Source organism: Crinia signifera, chromosome 1 (assembly GCF_055691185.1).
Source record: "Crinia signifera chromosome 1, ASM5569118v1, whole genome shotgun sequence".
NCBI classification, from domain to species: domain Eukaryota; kingdom Metazoa; phylum Chordata; class Amphibia; order Anura; family Myobatrachidae; genus Crinia; species Crinia signifera.
In genome coordinates this window covers 129,969,938-129,992,192 of record NC_139217.1, presented here as the reverse complement: position 1 = coordinate 129,992,192, position 22,255 = coordinate 129,969,938, and the positions used below count along the sequence as shown (strand labels likewise).

At 43.0% G+C, this 22,255-nt stretch overlaps 1 protein-coding gene across 1 annotated transcript; it reads left to right on the top strand.

Moving 5' to 3' along the window:
• The first annotated feature begins 1,109 nt into the window (after positions 1–1,109).
• NOCT (nocturnin) lies at positions 1,110–20,814 on the top strand. Its single transcript, XM_083173625.1, has 3 exons — positions 1,110–1,587; positions 17,489–17,758; positions 18,403–20,814. The coding sequence occupies exons 1-3, from the start codon at positions 1,287–1,289 to the stop codon at positions 19,236–19,238; spliced, it is 1,407 nt and encodes a 468-aa protein (XP_083029751.1). The 5' UTR covers positions 1,110–1,286; the 3' UTR covers positions 19,239–20,814.
• The last annotated feature ends 1,441 nt before the right edge of the window (positions 20,815–22,255 follow it).

The window sequence follows — 22,255 nt, the reverse complement described above, 5'->3', positions numbered from 1 at the left end:
GAATGTGTTCCTAAAACACCAGCACTATCCAAGCCACCCCGAAGCGTGAAGAGCGCAGCGAGCCCCGCGAGGGGCGTCGGAACGCGTCCTCGACCTTTTCATACCCCCACTATCCACGTCGGCGTGGAGTTAATTTTATATAGTGTGGTGAGCACAGCGAGACACTGAGCCCGAATCATGGCGAGGGGACGAGGATTACTTTACATGTATTCCGCTGCGCTCGCCACACTAAATAAAATCAACTCCACGCCGACGTGGATAGTGGGGGTATGAAAAGGTTGGAGGACGCGTTCCGCCGTCACTCGCCACGCTTCGGGGTGGCATCGATACAGAGGGTGACGCTAAGCAATGCCAGAAGTGTAAGCACCCATCACATGTAATAGTAAGCACCCATCACATCTCATGGCATGGGTGCTGGTACAATGAAATATCGGATCGCATCGCATTTGGTGCCATGCCATCCTATGCGATATTTCATTGTATAAGCACTCTTGTGCACTTAATATGGGCATCGCATCGCACAGCACTATACACGGTATACAATGCGATTTTCCTACGCAGAATAGCCCATAAGCTATCTGCTTAGTGGGCGCCATGCTAGGAAACAAGTACCTTAAAAATTGTACACTACTTAAACCAGGGTCACTAGACTTTTTCAGAGAACAGAATGTCAGCATATATACGTAAATCCACAATCCATGGAATTTGTGTTTTGCCCTTACAGTCACCCGTCGTTTTTGCACTGTCAGTGCCATAAATGTGTACACTATGTACAGACAGAGCGCAGCAGTGTGTTGCACAGGGATGAGCCTGAGAATATGTAACCTTTGTCCCACTTCCCATCAGCCACCCGCAAGGGGAAACCCTCTCCGGGCTGTACCACTCTGTACGATAAGAGGGGTGGGGCGAAATGAGAGAGACGTACAATACAGCCACCAGAGTGCATGTCCGCCTCCTGTACCCCGGTATGGTGTGTACATACTGTGTATATGACACATAGGGTATCCCTGCACCCTCTCCCATCCGGTACTGTGCCCGCAGTGAGCGGACTGCACTGCTGCCGCCCCTCCCGCACTGTGGGCTGTCCCGGGCGGTGACGTAGCAGGATCAGTGTGATGTAACCTATGAGTGGGGTGACAGCAGAACGGAGAAGCCGGTGTTATAACACAGCGCACCACGTCACGGAGGGCGGGGAGGAGTGAGAGCGGCAGGAGCGCTGCAGGCGCAGCACAGTAGTAGCAGGCAGCAGCCGGTGACAGCAGCAGCAGGTGGCGGTGAGCCGGGTGATGAGCAGTGACATCCTCTGTGCTGAGCACCGCGGGATGTATCACAGTGCGGCAGGCAGGCTGTGCTCGGCGCTGAGAGACGTGCCCGCGCTGTGCGCCTCCTCTCTGCGGCAGCAGCCACACCACTCCCCGGCAAGGAGGAGGGCACTCTCGCCGCCCGTGCTGGGCAGCCTCGGCTGCTGTCACAGTCTGGCCGGCTGGATCGGGGAGGCACCGGCCAAAGTGGTCACCAGCCAGAGCACAGCGGCACCTTCAGCGGCAGCAGCGTCCGGCGGAGCAGCGGGGACCGCAGCCAGACCAGGTGAGGGACTGATGGAACGTTCGGGCTCTCATTCATCCATTAATGGTCATGTGTCCATTAGCCGGAACGTTCCGGGCCGCGCTGTGTGTGGAGTTACTGTAGGAGCATATTATGTAACGTGGGGGAGGGGGTGCTGCTGCTGACACTGCGGCACCACGGTGACTGTCCCTATTATCTCAGGAAGTGGCTGTGAGTCAGTCAGTACACGGTGCGTGTGACATGCCGCATATATCAGCACATCCTGTCCTGTGCGGCAGCACCACATGTGCCGCCTATACAGCCCAGCTTATGTGACAGGGGCCAGGCCGGCTTTCCTCAGCACCATTGCTGCACACGGAGTGTGTGACCGGGATGTCGTTAAAGCCCATAATAAGAAAATCATTTATTCCAATGCAGACTGAGAGCTATTAATGGTTTGTGGTGTCAAACTCGTTTAATAGCACGTTCCTCTGCTGCAATTGATGTGTGGCTTTTTGCTCTTAATGGTGCTTTAAATGAATGTCAAACATACTGTAGTTAATGTACACTTATAATCCGTGTATATGCACCCCTGTAGGCTTCTACACTTGCCTGTGCCTGGGGTAAAAGCATGTTCCTAGAATAAGATACATTCTGAGAATCCTGTTACATGGTCATATCCATCTACATCTGTTTTTTTTTTTTTTTTTAGAACTGCTAACATGTTATAGTAAAACCCTTGTCATTAACGCTAGTGATATGCACATCAATACTGTGGTTTGGATAGTCAAATTTCTTAGGTGAGGTACACTACAGTTTCTTGGTTCGCCAACATTTATACTGTAACTAGTAAGCCCGCTCACAGCAAATGCTTTGAAATCTAGTCTGCTACCTTGTGATTGCCTCTGTGTTTGTGCATGTGTGAAAGAGATGTAGTTTCACTTGCTGCCAACAGATGGTAGTGTTTCGGAGAAACTAACAGACTATATATAATGTTTGTGTTTTATCGTGCAGTTTGGACACCGGTACTATATATCTTTACATTGTATCTTCCAGTTATGAGATTGTTAAATTATTCTGCTGTGTACCCAGCTCTTTTAAGCTGGCCATACATCAGAATGACCAGCTTATGATCCTCATCATGGGCGGGATTCTCTTAAATCCGCAGCCCTCTTCGCCCGGCATCGCATTTCTAATGACGCATATTCTCTAAAATATGCCATCATTAACGCAAGGGACAGCTCTTGCGGTAAGAGCTGTCCCTTGCGATGCGGTGCCGTTGCTGGACTTCCGGGTCTATGACCCGGGAGTCCGTCTGCGCATGCGCAGACTGACGCGCCGGCCGCAGGGCATGCTGGGAGGGATCCGTGACGGATCCCTCACACACCGCTGCGGTAAGAAGCCCATAGGCTTCTGCAGGGAACCGCCAACTTTTGCTGGCGATTCCCTCCGCAGCGGTGACACTGCGGAGGGAGGTTAGAGAATACAGAAATGCGGTAAAAACCCGATAACAGGGTTTTTACCGCATTTCTGTGATAGAGAATCTCGCCCCATGTCACTATTTCATTTGAACTTCCCGGCAGTCCTTGACTCTCAATTTGGAGCATTTATGACCTGATGTGCCCACAATGCATCGTACAATACAGCTGCTGCATACAATCGATCGTATGCATCAGTGTCTGGGAAAAAATGCCAGTCAAACGATGTGGATCGTACCATCCATCCAACGACCGATTGCATGTGCAAAAACTTAATCATGACTGTTCATATGTGCAGCTCATATGATCTGAAGATCTACCTCTCGACCCGAGAGACATTGCATCGTACCTAAGCACCTTACTATGTGTGCCAAAAATACACACAATACATCACACAACCTGTCAAAATTGTGAGTTTTAGCCTGAAATAGTTCTGATGTATGACCAGCTTTAAGGCCCCCATACGCCACAGTAATTTGGGCCGATTTCCCCCATTTCCGACAGATCAGGCAGAGAAATCAGAAGTGTCTGACATGCTATCTGGTCCAGTGTGTGGTACCAGGAAGACCTCAATCTCAGACCCCCCTCCTGACAACGGGAAACAGAGGGTCGCATGCGATACATCACACGTGAAAGGACTGCGGGTGATCGGATGGCTATATACTGCTGCAATATGTCGCAGTAGTGTATGGCCAGCTTTAGACTTATTTGTCCAGGATGTGGCATTAGAATATCTTGACACTGATGTAAAGATAATGGGCGTATTCAATGCGTCCAGCGAGGGGGTTAAACACTGCTCGCGGTCACAGCTCGCAAATATCATTGAATACACCCCATAGGCTACTGCAGAACCTTGTGAATAAGTTACACCCCTCTAACTCAACTAGTGACACTTAAAAGGAAAAGGTAGATCAGAAATGTGCTGTAAATATGCAACTGAAATAAAAAAAAAAATGTAAACTTTTACTTATAAGTTCCTGTAAGTCTATGTTGTACTCCAGGGGTGGGGAACCTAAGGCCCGGGGGCCATATGCGGCCCCTGTAGCCAGTCTGAGTGGCCCGCCCACACTCCCGGCGGCTTTGCCAGGAGTCAAGTACAGGGGAATTCTCGTGAGAGGTTGGTAGTTCTCGCGAGATTCCTCTTAATCAACAGCAGCCGGAGACTGTCAGACCTATTAAGCGGCAGCCGCCAGAGTGTGGGACAGCTGCAGCAGGACAATTGAATTTTTATTTTTACATATGGCCCCCGAAGGACTTTTTTCCCCCATACAAATGACCCTTGGCACAAAAAAGGTACCCCATCCCTGTTGTACTCCATAGAACCATCAACATATGTATATATAAATAAGGCATATCATATAGGGCAGTATTCAGTTGTTTCCCCCCACCCAACACTAATGCTCATCTGACAGACAGTATTCCATTGTTTCTGCTGGTGGGCGTGCTAACATCACTTCAGCTTGCTACCCCTGCTAGTTTCCTCAAACAGGACTTTTTTTGCCGCACCCATTTTAGTTTGCTCAGGTTAAGCCTTCATGCCTGAGCATGGGACAGGTTGGTTTAGAACAGCTAATGGTAAATGCTATTAGATCTTGGGAGAACATTGAGTAATAGATTTGTTCACAGGATCTAAAATAATTAAATGAGATCCTTCCTTGCACGATGTAGAGTAGTGCATATATTTTTAATATAGGCATTAAAAAACTTGACCTGCCCCTTTAACTCTTCTTGTCCGTATTAACTCTACATATGTTTTCATCCAAACTTTCCTTATGATATTTGGGGCGTAATGTAATGAAGTCCAAGTTTGGCGGTTGTGCCGAATGTTGGCCAAGCTCGGGCGCGCAACTCACAGCAACTGTTTGGCAATCTCGTAACTGGAAGATACAATGTAAAGATCTATAGTACCTGTGTGCAAACTGCACAACTTGGCTGTATTTGTATCTATTTATACTAAAAGAACAGTCGCTGTGAGTGATGCTGGCATTTTTAGCGGATATTTTGCAGATTGCTCACAAATGATATTACTGTGGCGCTTGTTCACTTTAGTTAGTGAAGACTGAAAATGTGTCTATTTAGAAGACTTTGATGCATATTGTGGACAAATCCAGTTACATCTGACCTGTACTAGTGCTCATTGTAATGTCTCCCAAGTCGGTAGGTAATTAGACCTTTTTGAGGAATGATGTTACCCTATAGAACTGGTGTGATTGTGGCAGGGAAGGAATGCATTGTCTCTTTATGTACAAGGTGACTGCATTGTTCCCTTCAGTGAAGTCTAATAATCTGTTGGGCTTCTCCAGACCACCGACCCGCAATGTTGCAGAATGGGGATTTATCTCGATACAGCCTAGATGCATTGGCCCCATAAAATACTGGCTTATTTTTCATTTAAATGTACACCATGCTTTATAGTGAATTTGTTGTACACAGCCAATATTCTAAGGCCTGTCAGCCTTCAGTGGTCGACCCAGTGTATGTCGACCTTAATAGTTTCAACCTAACAATATATACCATTTATTGTGGATTGCCTGAGTTCACCAAGCTGTGACCGGTGTCATGTTCACAAATATATTAGCCATTATACTTTGATACAGTTTCTAGAATGGGTCTTTGCTTTAATCTACCGACACAACATTTGTATTTACACCAATAGTCATGAAGACAGGGCCCAGATTACTAGGAGCCAGGCTCTAGTTCCTAGTGACCTGCAAATCCTTCATGTTAGATGAGCCCACAAATGTTCAATTGTTTTGGGCGGTTGTTTTTTCCCAAACAATTGTCACAATTGAATTGTGTGTTGGGTGCCCGTGCATGTAGTGCATATCCTGCACACACACAGGGGTTAGCTGTGTAAAACTGCTAATCCCATCTAAAGTCCTGCTTTGGGCATCTAAACTCCCATTGGACACCCAAAATGACAAGTGCCCGTTTCTTCTCGCACCTTGCTACAGGCAAAAACAAAAAACAAGGGAGGTATTAAATTAAGTGCTGGATCTTTTGTTCGTCAATCAAATGTCACGTTTGCCATTTTAAGTTCAAATTTACATTCATCCTATTCAATTAAAGTTCTGATTTTCTTTTTTGCCAAAAAAAATATCTGTCATTCTCAAAAAACACGTGGACCTTTACTTGAGATGGCTCACATGCGACCCCTGTTCCCCGCCCAGTTCTCCTCCAACTCCGGTTTGATGCGCACAGGACCACACCTCGGACCTGAGCGGACATCACACTGACCCGATTTGAGCCTATTTCTGAACTGGTGAAATCGGCCCAAATCAATTTAGTGTGTGGGGGCCTTAGATGAAAGTCCGTGTGACGAAATCTACCAATTGACACAAATTGCCGATCCACATATTTTTGTTGGAAACAAAAAAGTAACTGCATCAGTGAAACATGTCTTAAAAATGTCTGCAATTAAATACTTAATAGAAAATCGAACTTCATTGACTACCCCCCTAAAATGTCCACATACAATGGGGTGTATTGAATGCTGGGGGCGAGCGGTGATAGTGAACAGTGCTGCCTGCCCGGTCAGTATTCAACTCCCATACCCCCCATTTTTTGGAGCGAGGGGGAATCGGCGTATGTGGCCATTGAAGCAGCGAGACTCTGTGTTTGGGGGAATCCTCGCTATCCTGTGACAGATTCCCCCAGATAGTTGAATAGGGTGAGTGGCCGGCGAGGGTGTTAAATAGCAAGGATCGCTGGTTTTCTGCGATCCCCGCTATTTAATCCCCTCGCCGGCCGCATTGAATACGGGCCACTATATGTAGGTGAAAGTCCTTTCTTAATATCCCTAAAAGGAAAATATGATCCCCGTTCCCTTGGTTGGTTAAAATGTGTATATATGTATGTATGTGTGTATATAATATATGTGTGTATATATTTTTTTTTTTTTTTTTTACAACGGATGTTCTTGTAGTTTCCATTTACGTCCACTAGATGCCAGTATCCCTTTTTTCCCAGCTAATGCCACCCATGTGACCATGAAGTCTAAATGTCATGTATGTCCCTGTTCAGTACTAGCAGCGTTTCCTGGGTTGGTAAAAATTGACCGCTTTTCTACAGTAAGTAAGCCAGCATTTTCTTCTGAGTCTGCTTAGTTTTTGACATTTTGGCACCTCAGGTGATCGGTCTCTCTCTGGGCATTTTGTGTTGGAGGTCAGGGATAAATGTTGCCTAGTGTTTTCCCCCTTCAGAACCCTACACGTTATGGAATAGGAAAGCATTTGTTTGTCTAGAGAACTAAACCTACACAGTCTCTGATATCCCCCTGTGTAATGCAAAGGCTTGTCTTTACTCCCCTGCCCAAAGTCAGCAAGGTCAAGCAGAGCGGATTCAAGTAGCAGCTCTCTGTCTTGGCACTGGTAACACAAACAAAGTAATCTTATGCAACCCGACCTCTTTGCTGTGTCTAACAAGGTACAATAGTTAGATTCTTCCGCTTCTCTCATACTTTGCCTGACTGCAGCTATCTATATGTAATTAGATAATGCAATGTGTGCCTTGCTTCAGGGTTGTGGTTTTATTTATGATTTCTTCAGTGGCTGCATACGTTCAGTCAATATATAGATATAGATATAGATATATAGATAGATAATTTTTTTTTTTACTTTTAATGGAAGTAACAAAATAAAAAATAGAGATTACTTTCTTTTGCTACCTTGCATTGATTGAATATGTAAGGTAATGGCAGAGCTGACACTTGTTTTGAACGCTTGAATCACGGTCAACATAAGGGCTAACTAAAAGTTAATTCTGATATTTATTGTATCCTGTGATGCTTCACCATTAGAGCAGTAAAAATTCTGGAACTCATTGCCGGTGGGGGTGGTTACAGCAACCACTGTTAATGAATTTAAATCAAAACTGGATACATTTTTGGCCACTAAGGGAATCCTATAGATATGACTTGGTCAAGTCAGTAGTTACAAGTTAGATAGGTTGAACTCGATGAACTAACATCTGTTTTCAGCCTTAATTACTATCTATGTTACTATGCTTTACAACATTTGTCTACAATACTTTTGTGTTACTCAGGGGTAGATTTATTAAGTACGGTGAAGTGTTAAAGGGTCGTTTTTTTTTTTTTTTTTTTTTAAATCACCGGACAATCGGCTCCTAATTGTGAAGTTACAGGTTTGGTTGGAAAAATGACAGTTAGGAGCTATTGGTGATCAGACATTTTATCACTTCACCAAGCTTAATAAATCTACCCCTCAATGAGAATAAGTGACTTGCATGCTTTTTTTTCTGTTTCCTCTATAAAGAACAAGTTCTGTTCTTTTAAAACAATCTTTCAGACTAGTGATTTGGTTTTTTTTTTCATTCTGTTTTTATTAGTGTAACCGGTACAGCTTCCTGGAACACGTCAGACTATATTGTATTCTCGGTACTAATTGGGAGCATGTTACAGGAAATAAGGAGCATTACTGGTTCACTTAAATCCTAATGCTTTTAATGTTCACATTTTAGGCCTGATCCATTTATATAAGTTAGCCACGCCACGCAGCAGCTGTGCCTAAAATATGTGAAAGCCGCAGGAGGTGTATTTCGTTAAGACATCCATTGCCAGCTTCTGTAATTGGATAACTGCAGCGAAAGATGTAGCATCAAATTCTCTACCCGAAAATCGGACATCTGGGTAAACATCAGATTTATCTGGAAGTCCATGGAAATTGTGCTGCTGGAGCTAGTGAATTTTGCTGTGTACATGCCAGGCATGCCCCTATTTCCTGGAACCCTCCACATCGCTGCCCCCAAACTCCAGAAGCTGTGGCTTTTGGGGCAGGGGCAGAACTCTGGGAGGCAATGGAGTCATCTGCCGCCGGGCTTCTGCTCCCAAGGGGGCACCTCTCCTCCCCTGCTAGTTTCAAAAACTAATAAATCATTTAATTGAAAGCCATTAATATCCCTTCTGTAACTGACTTCTGAAATATGTGTTCTTTCTCTCTCTCTCTCTCTCTCTCAATATATATGTGTGTGTGTGTGTGTGTGTGTGTGTGTGTGTGTGTGTGTGTGTAAAACACATATATTTCAGAACAGACACATACACTATCGTATTATATAAGGTGGGGGGGGGGGGGAGCACCAATATATATCTTGCCTCCGGGCAACTGTGACAAACTTACGCCACTGTTTTGGGGGCACTGTAACCGACATCACAGGACCTGCAGATGTGTAATATGGCTCCTGCACATGTACCTTTAATGAAACATTGGAGATTAATTTTAATATTGGCATAGCTTACATCTCTGAATCTGGCCCTGTGTTCGAGTAATTATACTGGGTTGTGCTTTTCTATATACTGTATATGGTGAAATACTGTAAGCAAGAGGTTGATCATAAGTAAATGTATGTGTTTAATTTATACTTTCCCAAACCCCCCCAAAAAAATGTGTGTGTGTGTGTGTATATATATATATAATTGCAGCAGGATCCGGCTCTCCATATAAGTAAATCAGCGCCGGGTGCCCATATAGCATAACAGACAGCAGGACAAGGAAGATATAGCACTCCAGGCGACTTGATGAAGGAAATACTCACAGACCAGTTAAGGTTCACAACGTTTCAATGCCCGTTTATTAGTGGCATTTTCGTCAGGTATAAAAAAGAATACAAAACAGTCTTACCTTTAAACACCCAAGTGAGCACACTGGGAGGCTGGGGGAGGGGCGGAAGCCTCCGCCCTGCCTGCTGGCACATATGAATGACATCACAAAACATAATCAGAGTGCACCCGTCACCATGGTTACAGGAGTATACAAACAGCGTCACAAGAACAACAAAACAAAGCAGCATGATCTGTGAAAAAAAACAATAATGAAAATCAGCGCTAGGCTTAATCAAATATACATCACATCTATTGCATTCAAGGCACTTAATGCCTAGGAGGCACAGACTGTTTGCAATCAAGAATACTAATAACTGATTAGCTACATGCTAACAGAGCATATTATAAAAAGGATCCCAAACCCAGATGTTCGTTAAGACCCCTAGGTGCAACTGTGCCCAGGCGAAAGATCCACCTGGTTTCAAGCTGAATCAGTTTCTTAGACCGATCTCCCCCTCGTATAGAGGCAGGGAGGTGGTCAATCATGCGGTATCTTAGAGATGAAAGGGGGTGAGGGTGGCTGCAAAAATGGCGTGCGACCGGTTGATCGCTATGTCCCTTAATAATGGCATTTCTAATTGCTGATCTGTGGGCTGTCATACGCTCTTTGAATTGGCATTCAGTTTTGCCAATGTATGACAGTCCACAGGGACAGAGGATCTGATATATAACATACCTGGAGGAACAATTGAGGCGGTGGGTAATATACATAGTTTTCCCAGATAGTGGATGGGAGAATGTATCCCCCGGGATCATAAATTGGCACGTAACACACGTACATCTGATACACCCCTTCCGGGTATTGGCATATATGTCTGTAGGGGTTGCAAGGTCAGAGATATCTGCTCTCACCAAGATATCTCTAAGATTGCGCCCCCTAGTGTAACAAGCAAGAAGCCTGGTATCAGCCAGTTTAAGGTCTTTATCCCCTTGGATAATAGGCCATAGTTTTTTAGAGATATTATTAATATTTTCACTAGATGGATTATACTGGCATACCCATGGGATCATTTCCCCTTTGTCTTTCTTAATGGCAACTTGGTTGATGAGTGTGTTACGGTCTAATGCAAGTACTCTAAGATACCGCATGATTGACCACCTCCCTGCCTCTATACGAGGGGGAGATCGGTCTAAGAAACTGATTCAGCTTGAAACCAGGTGGATCTTTCGCCTGGGCACAGTTGCACCTAGGGGTCTTAACGAACATCTGGGTTTGGGATCCTTTTTATAATATGCTCTGTTAGCATGTAGCTAATCAGTTATTAGTATTCTTGATTGCAAACAGTCTGTGCCTCCTAGGCATTAAGTGCCTTGAATGCAATAGATGTGATGTATATTTGATTAAGCCTAGCGCTGATTTTCATTATTGTTTTTTTTTCACAGATCATGCTGCTTTGTTTTGTTGTTCTTGTGACGCTGTTTGTATACTCCTGTAACCATGGTGACGGGTGCACTCTGATTATGTTTTGTGATGTCATTCATATGTGCCAGCAGGCAGGGCGGAGGCTTCCGCCCCTCCCCCAGCCTCCCAGTGTGCTCACTTGGGTGTTTAAAGGTAAGACTGTTTTGTATTCTTTTTTATACCTGACGAAAATGCCACTAATAAACGGGCATTGAAACGTTGTGAACCTTAACTGGTCTGTGAGTATTTCCTTCATCAAGTCGCCTGGAGTGCTATATCTTCCTTGTCCTGCTATATATATATATATATACTAGCTGACCCGCCCGGCGTTGCCCGGGAAAACCTTGGGGTTTCTTTATTTCCAAAATTGCTGAAAAATGTCATCTTACAGTATGCTGTGACAAAGACCTAAGATTGTAATTTGTTATAGATTCCACCATAATGTTAGAATGTGTTTGCATTGATACTCAATGATGGCAATGAAATCAGGTGTGGTGTTGTTGTTTGAAACACAACGCTCCTGAGTTGAAAACTTGTATTTGTTGATGAATTCCACATCCACTCCTGAGATTTAGCACCCACATCCACTCCTGAGATTTAGCACCTACCTTCTGAGGGTCAGAAATCGGTACAAAATCAGAAAGGGACATGTCCACACCTCAATTTCTATACTTTCAATGGTACAGTTTCTAGGGTGTGTAATTACAGGCGCTGAGTGCGTGGGGTCCGGGGTGGGCGTTACTTACCGCGCCATAATTAATTAAAAATTCACTGCTCCCTGCCACTCACCGAACCTCTCTGCAGCAGTCTCTGAGGTCTGGGGATCTGTAAAGCACATGCACCGAGCATCTCTACCAAACAGTGGGGCAGCCCCTGAGTGTGGGAGCAGGTCAGCGGGCCTGGCCAAATGATGTCATGACGCGATGCACACTATCCGCACCACTGTAATGCACCACTGGGAATGGGTGCAATGGGCAAAATTCTTCCCTACACCCACCGGGCCAATCCACTGATCCAGCCATCACAATCATCAATGGATGCATTGATAAGGTTTGGAGTTTAAGAAGTTGAAGAATAAGACTGAGAAAAAGAATTGCCATGTTACAAAGTGTACAATTTACTCAATAAATCGTGAAAAAAATGTAAGTGTACATAGAAGTACAATCAAGAAATGAAAGTAGGATTCAAAAATAAGTTCTGATTCAAACTGATAATTGTTTGGATGGGTTGGGTTGTGAAACAAATCTATAGGTGAGGGTATGGATATTGTGGGCATAATTGGTGTTTGTTACACCTACAGGGGGCCCTCAATTGATGGGATTTTCACTACAGTGTCACGGTCACAGTGTCACCATAGGGGGATTCCCAATTGGGGTCCAGGTGGTCTTTTGGGACCCTTTACAATCCTGTAGGTCTTTTCTCCTTGAGCTTACAGTCTCCCTTAATGATAGTCAATCACTGAGGGCGACTGTAGGCTCCAGGAGAAGAGACCAACGGGATCGTAAAGGGGTCCCTAAAAGACCACCTGAACCCCAATTGGAAATCCCCCTACGGTGACACTGTAGTGAGAATTTCTCATCAACTGGGGACCCCCTGTAGGTGTACCAAACACCAATTATGCCCACAATCTCCATACCCCCTCCACCTATAGATTTGTTTCGCAACCCACTACCATCCAAATAATTATCAGTTTGAATCAGAATTAATTTTTTAATCCTACTTTCATTTCTTGATTGTACTGTATTTCTATGTACACATATTTTTTTCACGATTTATTGAGTAAATTGTACACTATAACGTGACAAATCTTCATCTCAGTCTTATTCTTCAACTTCTTACACTCATAACATTCAAACAAATGCATGCAGCGCTCATGCCCATCGACCAAACATTATCTATGAACCAAAAGAGTCTGAGAAACCCTTAAGGCAGAGCTGTGCCTGATATCCAACTGACTAACAGGGTTAGTGCAGTGTACCCACTTTGTATTGATCAATGGGTGCATTGGCCAGGACAAAGATTTCTCAGTGCAACTGGCCGGGGAGCGCAGTGACAGGCTGGAGGACTGGAGAGACGGATATGGGGAACAAAGTAGAAACGGTACATTAGGTACAGTTTTTATTTGCCGGTACAGACGGTTAAATAAACAGCAAATTATTTTTTATGTGTTCTGTGTGCTTGTGTGTGTTGTACTGTTTTTGTGTGTGTGTTGTAGTGTGTGTTGTATTGTATGTATCTGTCCAATGCGTAAGTGTGTGAGGTGTGCTACGTGTATACAGTATGTGTTTGTTGTGTCTTTGTGTATCTGTACAATGTTTAAGTGTGTGTCATACTGTTTTTTGGGTGTGTGTGGTGAATGTGTGTGTGTTGTGCTGTTAGAGGTATGTTATGTGTGTGTGTTGTGTGTATCTGCCCTATGTGTAAGTGCGTAAGGTGTGCTATGTATAAATCTGTGTGTGTGTAGTGTGCTGTGTGTATCTGTGCAATGTTTAAGTGTGTGTTTTGTGTATTGTACTGTTTTTGGGTGTGTGTTGTAGTGAATGTGGGTGTGTGTTGTACTGTGAGTGTTGTGTGTATCTGCCGAATGTGTAAGTTTGTGATCTGTGCTACGTATATATGTGTGTGTAGTGTGCTTTGCGTATCCTGGCAATGTTTAAGTGTGTGTGTTCTGTGTGTTTGTGTTGTACTGTTTTTGGGTGTGTGTTGTAGTGTGTATGGATTTGTATTGTACTGCATGTGGTGTGTTGTGTGTGTGTGTGTGTGTGTGTGTGTGTGTGTGTGTATCTGTCCAATGTGTAAGTGTGTGAGGTGCTCTACGTATAAATGTGTGTGTTGTGTGCTATGTGTGCGTATGTGGTGTACTGTGTGTGTGTACAATGTGTATGTGTGTGTGTTGTGTGGTCTATGTATATCCTCAATTATTTCCTAATTGTTAAAAGCCTTCACCATAATGTTAGAATGTGTCATTCATACTCAATGACAGCAATGAAATCAGGTGTGGAGTTGTTCCTTTGCAAACGGTTTCCCAGATCATCGATCTTTTCCCCAGAACATCAATGAAGGTAAATTACAACTTGGTGTTTTTTAAATTTCTAAGTGAAATTTCCCAAAAACGGCTTCGAGGTGCACACCACCGGGTCCAGAGGTATCTTGTTGCTGAATTTGGTGTCTCTGAGTGCCACGGTGTGTCCGCAATGCGCCGGACACGCACACACACACACACGCACACAGATTCTTCAACTTATTATATAGATATATATATATATATATATATATATATATATATATATAGATAGTTGCGGTATCCGGCACTCCCAATGTTCAGCTTGAACCAAATGCTCAGGTGCCCTCATTGAACGGTGTGTCCATATATATATATATATAAAAAAAAAATTTTCTTGTACATGATCTGAACGGATTACGCATATAGTACACAACTGCTACGTGCCAACTGCCCGTACCGGACATATAGTTGTCTTCTAACTAATTTTCCACAGATTGTGATTTGCTGCAACATCTGATCAGGCTTAGACCTGTCAGCAGGGTGGGTCTGGGAGTCGGGAAGATGCTTCTTTTTTGTGTGTAGTGTCTCTGAATGATGCTAGTGTGTACAGTTGTGGAGTGATGCAGCTGTGGCTCTGTGATGGGGTTTTGGAGACAGTTGGAAGTAGTGCAGGTGTGCAATCATTTGAGGGGAAATGCTAAATCATGTGATGTAGTGTGTCCAATTATGTTTGTGGGATTTCTGTCCTTTTAAAACGCCTTTTATGTCATTTCTGCCCAGTCCCATGATGACTGATGGTGATGATACTTAAAAACCTGACTGTAAAAATGAACTACACAATGGTGAAAACCACATCACAATTGATTCAGTGGTCTCCGTGTTAATCTCAATCAGAAAAACAGACTTTTTATGTAAAAGGGGTGTGTGTGTGTGTGTGTGTGTGTGTGTGTGTGTGTGTGTGTGTGTGTGTGTGTGAGTGTGTGTGAGTGAAATGGGCACTCACCAAGGTCTTAGTAACTCAGCAGCATTTTATTGAAGAGTCAATTGTACATCCGACGTAACGTGTCATTTCGGTCTAGTATAGACCGTCATCAGGAATATATACAGCAGATTAGCATAGTCAAACAAGCAACTTGGTATTCATCCTCCAGGTATATATGTATATGTATTATGTTAATGTTTTGCAGAAATGCTGGTCCCTCTGTCCGTTACACACCGTTACAGTAATGTCTTTGGAACCTATGCCCTTACATGTCAGACATGGCTTAGGGTCTAAAGTGTTTATCTACCTTTTATCCATCAATTGGTCTAGACAGACTTAGTAGGCAAGGAGATATAAGTCTTGCTTGCAGTGGAGCAGACCGATCATTGCACTAGAAATTCAGGCATGAATATACATGGATATACATTTTGCGGTTACCATGGCAAACATGCAAATGGGATACCATGGTCTATCTCACCAAGGTAGGATACGTCCTCACTAAAGGTTTTTTGTTATACATTTAGGCATTTTTTGAATATGATGTTGCTCTCAGGTGTACTTGGGCTCCCTGCACAACACATTTTATCATATCAACATCTTAAATAGGATATGTTCACACGCGCTGAGGTTGTGTATGTATTTTTTTTTCCATTTTCCTTATGGAGCGTGTGGATAGAAAAGGAAGCACTATAAGTTTTTAAGGGGGGACTGGTTTTCAGTATTTATTCACCGTTTCTTATATATAGCGTGCACATATTCCGCAGCACTTTACAGAGAATATTTGAACATTCACATCAGCCCCTGCCCCAGTGGAGCTTACAGTCTATATTCCCTAACACACACACACACACACACACACACACACACACACACACACACACACACACACACACACACACGTTAATTTTGTTAGCAACCAATTAAATTGGATTGTGGGAGGAAACTGTAGTAAACCCACACAAGTACGGGGAGAATATACAAACGCTGCACAGTTAGGGCCATGGTGGGAATTGATCCTATGACCTTGGTTCTGTGAGGCAGTAATGCTAACCATTACACCATCCGTGCTTCCATATAAAATGACTATTTGTAGCAAGTACACAGCAAATAGTATCTATATGGTAAGGTGGCATATTGCTCATATTGAAGAGACCGTACTTCTGTACACGGTACCATTCTCCCATGACTTGCATTTTATCAGTTATAGCTAAAAATTGTCTAGACCTAAAACTGCCGATAATGGGGAAGATAGTTTTGGTTCTTATCTGACATTATATGTTTCAAAATGTTACATTTTTATTATGGCCATTTGGCTATTACATCTGTTTTGATTGCACACCTATTTCCATCTGTACTTAGATCATCCTATCATATCAACTATGTAGAACCACACATACATAGCGATTGTCTAGATCGCTTAGAAATTGTGTATGCACTTAAGCGACCCCGCAGGTCACCATCGCCTGACTAGATCTTGACTACTAGTGACCAAGATCTAGTCAGATGGACAGTGTTTTAACCAGAGAACACTGGTTAGCAATGATCACCCATACGCACATCGCTACATGTGTATGGTTGATCTAGCACAAGGGCAATCTCCCTAACATGCATCACTCAGCATGCAAGCAAACAGAAATCACCCCGTGTGTACAGGGCTTAACAATTGGCTGATCACCTTCTTAGAAACAACTAGGTCAATCTGTCAGTTGCTCAGACAGTTTTCACTGACTTGCTCCAAGCTAAATGAGAGCTATTAATAATGTTATCCTGTAATGAATCCTTGGGAACTATTCTTAGACCATTACCTGTATTTTACCCTGAACGCTAGATCCGATGGTTCTCCTCAGGGTTGTCCACATTGGACTCCAGAAAATGTATTTTCATGTGTTTGTAGAATATTGTCATGGACTCTCAAACTGTTTTTTTGTTTTTCCTTATTAACCTAATTCAAACTTCTGTTTGTAGACCCTTTTGTGTTATGTAGTCATCTCTGTTTCTACAGACTGACCTACTTCTGATAGCCCCACACACAACATACTAGTTGACTGACTTATTTGTATATTTATTTATTAACTGTTTCTTATATAGCGCGCACATATTCCGCAGCACTTTACAGAGAATAGTTGAATATGCACATCCTTCCCTGCCCCTGTGGAAGTTAATGTACACTTTGTATTCCCTACCACATGTACATAAGGGCCATGGTTGGAATCTGACCCATGACCTCAGCTCTGTGAGGCAGTAATGCTAACCATTACACTGTCCGTGCTAACCAATGATGCATAGCTAGCACTGTGTAGTGCAATCAGCTTTGGGGTTTTTAATACACTATAAAAAAACAAAATTGTTTCTAAATGGCCAACTTAGCTTCTGAATTTAGTTCTTGATGATTCTCACCTCTCCATGAACACCTTTTCATATGACTAATCTAGAGAATATGTTCTTGTTTCCTATCACATAGGGTGTTCCATGGGAAACAGCACCAGCCGCCTGTACAGTGCTCTTGCCAAGACGCTCAGCAGCACAGCAGCCATTGCCCAACATCAGGAGTATCTGGAACAGACTGAGCATGAACAGCAGGAACCATTGGACCCAAAGGATCTTTTGGAGGAATGCCAAGTGGCTCTACGGGGGCGGCCCGCCCGGCTCCACAGAGAGTTTGTCAGTCACGAGAATGATCTCAGCAGCCCAAACATCTTTCGGGTGATGCAGTGGAATATCTTGGCTCAGGGTAAGATCACTATGAGATGTTAAATAACATTGACTTTATTGTGTCAGTGTAAGATATCTCGGTGCTGTACTTGTCATGGCATTATGGAGATTTATATGTTAAACAGAACATGAACTGAAACTGGAAGCGCAAAATGTATACTTTCAGTACATAACCTGGATTGGGACACAGCTCCCAACAGAATACAATGTTTACAGTGATGTCTACAATACTTAGTTAATTTAGCAGTTTCTTTAAAGAAACTTCAAACTTTGGTTTTCCTCTCCAACTCTTCCCCACCACCACCACACACTATTTTTTTTTTTTAGTTGTAGTCTTGGATTTCTAGTAAAAACTATTACGCCTTCTGGAATGGTAAAATGAAAGCATTAAAAGTATTAAACAAATTTCAGGCAATTTGTATGAATGAGTATGGTCTGTTTTCCAGTGTTTGGGTGCAAATGCTCATTTCTCATTTGCTTCCATACATTGCCAGATTTTTGTTCCTACCAGATAGATTGAACAGATAAATCGTTAGGTGTGTACCCAGCTTAAGAGATCACCATTGCATGCTCCCTATTAAATAGGATACCCAATCAGAATGTGCATCTGGTTTTAGTGCCTATAGTACATTTCATTAAAGTAATTTTTTATTTCCTTTCCAGCTCTTGGAGAAGGCAAGGACAACTTTGTTAAATGTCCAATGGAAGCATTGAATTGGGAAGAAAGGAAGTACTTGTTACTAGAAGAGATCCTAATTTATCGCCCCGAGGTGTTGTGCCTGCAGGAAGTGGATCACTATTTTGACACTTTCCAACCTATCCTTAGTAGGTTAGGCTATCAATGCACTTTCCTAGCAAAGCCATGGTCCCCCTGCCTTGATGTGGAGCACAACAACGGGCCAGATGGCTGTGCCTTGTTTTTTCTGAAAGAGCGCTTTCAGCTGGTCAGCAGTGTCAAACTGAGGCTGTCAGCCCGGACTCTCAAAACCAACCAGGTGGCCATAGCAGAGATTCTGCAATGTAACGAGACTGGGAGGTTAGTGTGCTTTGTTGTCACCCACCTGAAAGCCCGCACCGGATGGGAAAGGTTCAGGCTTGCCCAAGGTACAGACCTTCTGCGGAATCTTGAGTCTATAACACAAGGTGCCAAGATCCCTTTGGTCATTTGTGGTGACTTCAATGCAGAGCCCACCGAGGAAGTATACAAGCGTTTTGCCTCCTCTAGCCTGAATCTCAATAGTGCTTACAAGATACTTAGTGAAGATGGAGAGACCGAACCTCCATATACAACGTGGAAGATTCGCCCAACAGGGGAATCTTGCAACACCTTGGATTACATATGGTATTCCCAGCATGCCCTAAAGGTAAATTCTGCTTTGAGCCTTCTTACTGAAGAACAAATTGGGCCAGACAGGCTTCCTTCTTTCAATTACCCTTCAGATCACCTGTCACTGGTCTGCAACTTCAGTTTCAAAATGGACCCTGACCGGTTATTATAGGTGTTGTTCTCCACATTCATCACTGTGACTTGTAGCTTTGTGAAGTTATTTAAGGAAAAAGCTAAATATGCAAGTGCTCTTGTCTGTATATGGTACACTGATCACAAACCTCATTATTTATTTAAAAAACAACAACTATTAAATCTGCATTGTTAGAAAGCATGGATAAGCGGTCTGTAACGTCTTCTAGCACTCCCCTACTGGAGATTGTACACCATTTACATTGTAAAAATGAGGCAGAACTCTGTATCTGATATTAAGTTATATATATATTATATTTTATGTATGAACTTTGGTTTTATGTGTTTTTTTCCACTGCGATTTGCAGCATCTTTCAAAACAAAATGCCTTTTTTGTCATTTTTAATTTCAGATTTGCAGATGTTTTAATAATTGTCACTTTTCTTCCTAAAATATTTATTTTTCTACTTGAAGCAAGTATGTTAGTGGCTAGGGGGGAGCAGTAATTTCAGGTATATTTATTTATTTTTGTTTAATTTTAGATACCTGTAAGGTGGCACGCAAACCAATGTACAATGCAAATTTTCTGAAGTGCAATATAAAGGCGTCTGCCAGTTAGAGAGTTTGTACCAGCCCTGGGTCTAATGCAATTAGTATTTTGTGTATATGGTATTCTGTAGGTTTAGGGTTATAAATTTTTTTTTTTTTTTTTTTTTTTTGTGAAAGAACCAAAAATAAATGGTCATCCTAGATAACTGAGTTTAATTTTGCACAAATTCAAGCGCTACAGCAGGACGGATGATAAAAATGTGTGCTCAAATGTTTTTTTCTTTTTACTTTGTATTATGTCATTTGAACTAATGTATGTTGCTATTTCTGTGTATAGGAATGGTTACTATTTTTTCAGTACATATTTGACCTCTTGGATGCTATGCACCTACATAAAATAGGATGTACCATCAATTATCCAGCTAATAGCAGGACTTCTTGCTATTGGTCTACAAAAACATGGCTAAAGCTGGGTACTCATTAGAAGATTTTGACAAACTATTCTAGTCTAGTGTGTTTGCACTATGGGCCAGATGCACTAAGCTTCATAAGTTATAAAATGGAGAGTAATAAACAGCCAGCCAATCAGCTCCAACCTGTTATTTTTCAAATGTGGTTGCAGGAAACGTGATTGGCTGGTGATTTATCACCGTTTTATCACTTTTGAAGCTTAGTGCATCTGGCCCTATATCATTAATGTACCCTGTCTGTACATGTAGTAACATCTTGACTTCTATCACCAATGCTATACTCCTGGATGTAGTTGTTTGGAACATTGTTTACTTTACAGTATATGCAATATATCATTGGCCAGGGAGTTCACGGTAAATAGTTGATGATCGCGCATACTTTGCAATGTCGTCTAGTGTATACCCAGCTTACTTCCAGGAGGATTTTTGACCCTTGATTGTTTTACGGTCTGTGTATTTCATATGAATGAATGTAGCAAATAATGACTGTCATTTATATTCTTGTAAAATCTCATCCTGAACAATATTTGATACAGAGCAAAGCCCCATATCACTTGTTACCACGCAGTCTATGAAAATAAATATATTTAAAGCTTGCACTTGTGTGTTTTATTCACCCCACCAGTGACTGAAGTGCCATGATAATGTACTCTGCTGAAACCTACATTGCTTTGGCTTTTTTTTTGTACCTTGGGGCCGATTTGCCACAATCCAGGCCAGTGTGATCACTGGAAAAATAAAAAGGGTGATCAGAGAGCCTGAAGTGGTGCCGGTCATCGGGGCTCCCTGCTTCTGTGACCTCTGGTGCTGTAAAGTGTGTGTGTGTGTGTGTGCTGCTCTGTAGCCTCACTTTACTGCGCCAGGGGTCACAGAAGCAGCAGGGATCTCCGGAGCACCGGTCACCAGACCCTGGGTAGGTGGACATGAGCTTTTCACATATTTAGTGTCAATATCTGTCAGATCCACAGTTAGTGTATCCCATACTGTGCTTCGGTCATTGTGCATTACTTTGCTTGGCACACTTCGCCATTCCACAGTGTAGTCCATGTGGATTGTAAAGCATTAATAAGTCCATTGACATGTTAACAGTTTGCTTGTCGACCTTGTGCCTGATGATCAATAGTGATCGAAGAGTGCACTGCAGGTGTTTTTTTGTTTGTTTTTTTATATTTTATTTTTGGGGGGGTACATTTGGCCAGATCGCATTTCCCATTATAAGTATGTAAAATGTGATTTCTTACAAAAATAAATCGTAATTAAAGGGTTTGGAGCAATGTTTCACGAACACTGCTACAAAAGCCCTTAAATACATTTAGCGGTACTTGTGGAGTATCACGGCTCCCATCGTATGGCATCGTATGCCATATGTAGTGGCATACGATGCAATACGATTTTTACCGATTTTTGAGCATTTTTGCTCAAAAATCGTATGCATTGAAATGTGTATTAAACTAGTGAAATGCCCCCAAATGCCATTTTTCATAGTGCACCACCCCCACTATCAACGTCAACTCGAAGCGTGGCGAGCGCAGCGGTACGCGTCCTACGACCTTTTCATACCCCTACTATCCACGTCGGCGTGGAGTTGAGAATAGAAAGTGTGGCGAGCGCAGCGGATACCTGAGGGGACGCGTATAGCTGTGAAGGTATCCGCGTGCGCTCGCCACGCTTCGGGCTCGCTGCGCTCGCCACACTTTATATTCTCAACTCCACGCCGACATGGATAGTGGGGGTATGAAAAGGTCGTTGGGTTGCTAAAGCAATGGTCAAATGGGTGGAGACTTTAAGCAGTCAGCTCCAGCATGATGCAGAGGCCTAATCATTAGCTGAAAAGTTGAGATGTGCTGCTGAGTACATCTGTGAGACTGGTGAGGAAGGCGCAAAAATGGCATCTAAGGTTTCTGTAACTTCCGTCACAGCCAGACGGGCACTTTGGCTAAAGGCATGGGAATCGGATAGTAAATCCATAAAGTCCCTGGAAACTCTTTGGGTCTGAATTGGAGGACATTATAAATCAGGCTACAGGGGAGAAAGACCA

Coding starts and splice junctions, on each gene's coding strand:
- NOCT (XM_083173625.1), top strand. CDS start 1,287: ATGAGCAGTGACATCCTCTGTGCTGAGCACCGCGGGATGTATCACAGT. Junction 1,588..17,488: donor GGGGACCGCAGCCAGACCAG/GTGAGGGACTGA, acceptor CCTATCACATAG/GGTGTTCCATGGGAAACAGC. Junction 17,759..18,402: donor GTGGAATATCTTGGCTCAGG/GTAAGATCACTA, acceptor TTTCCTTTCCAG/CTCTTGGAGAAGGCAAGGAC.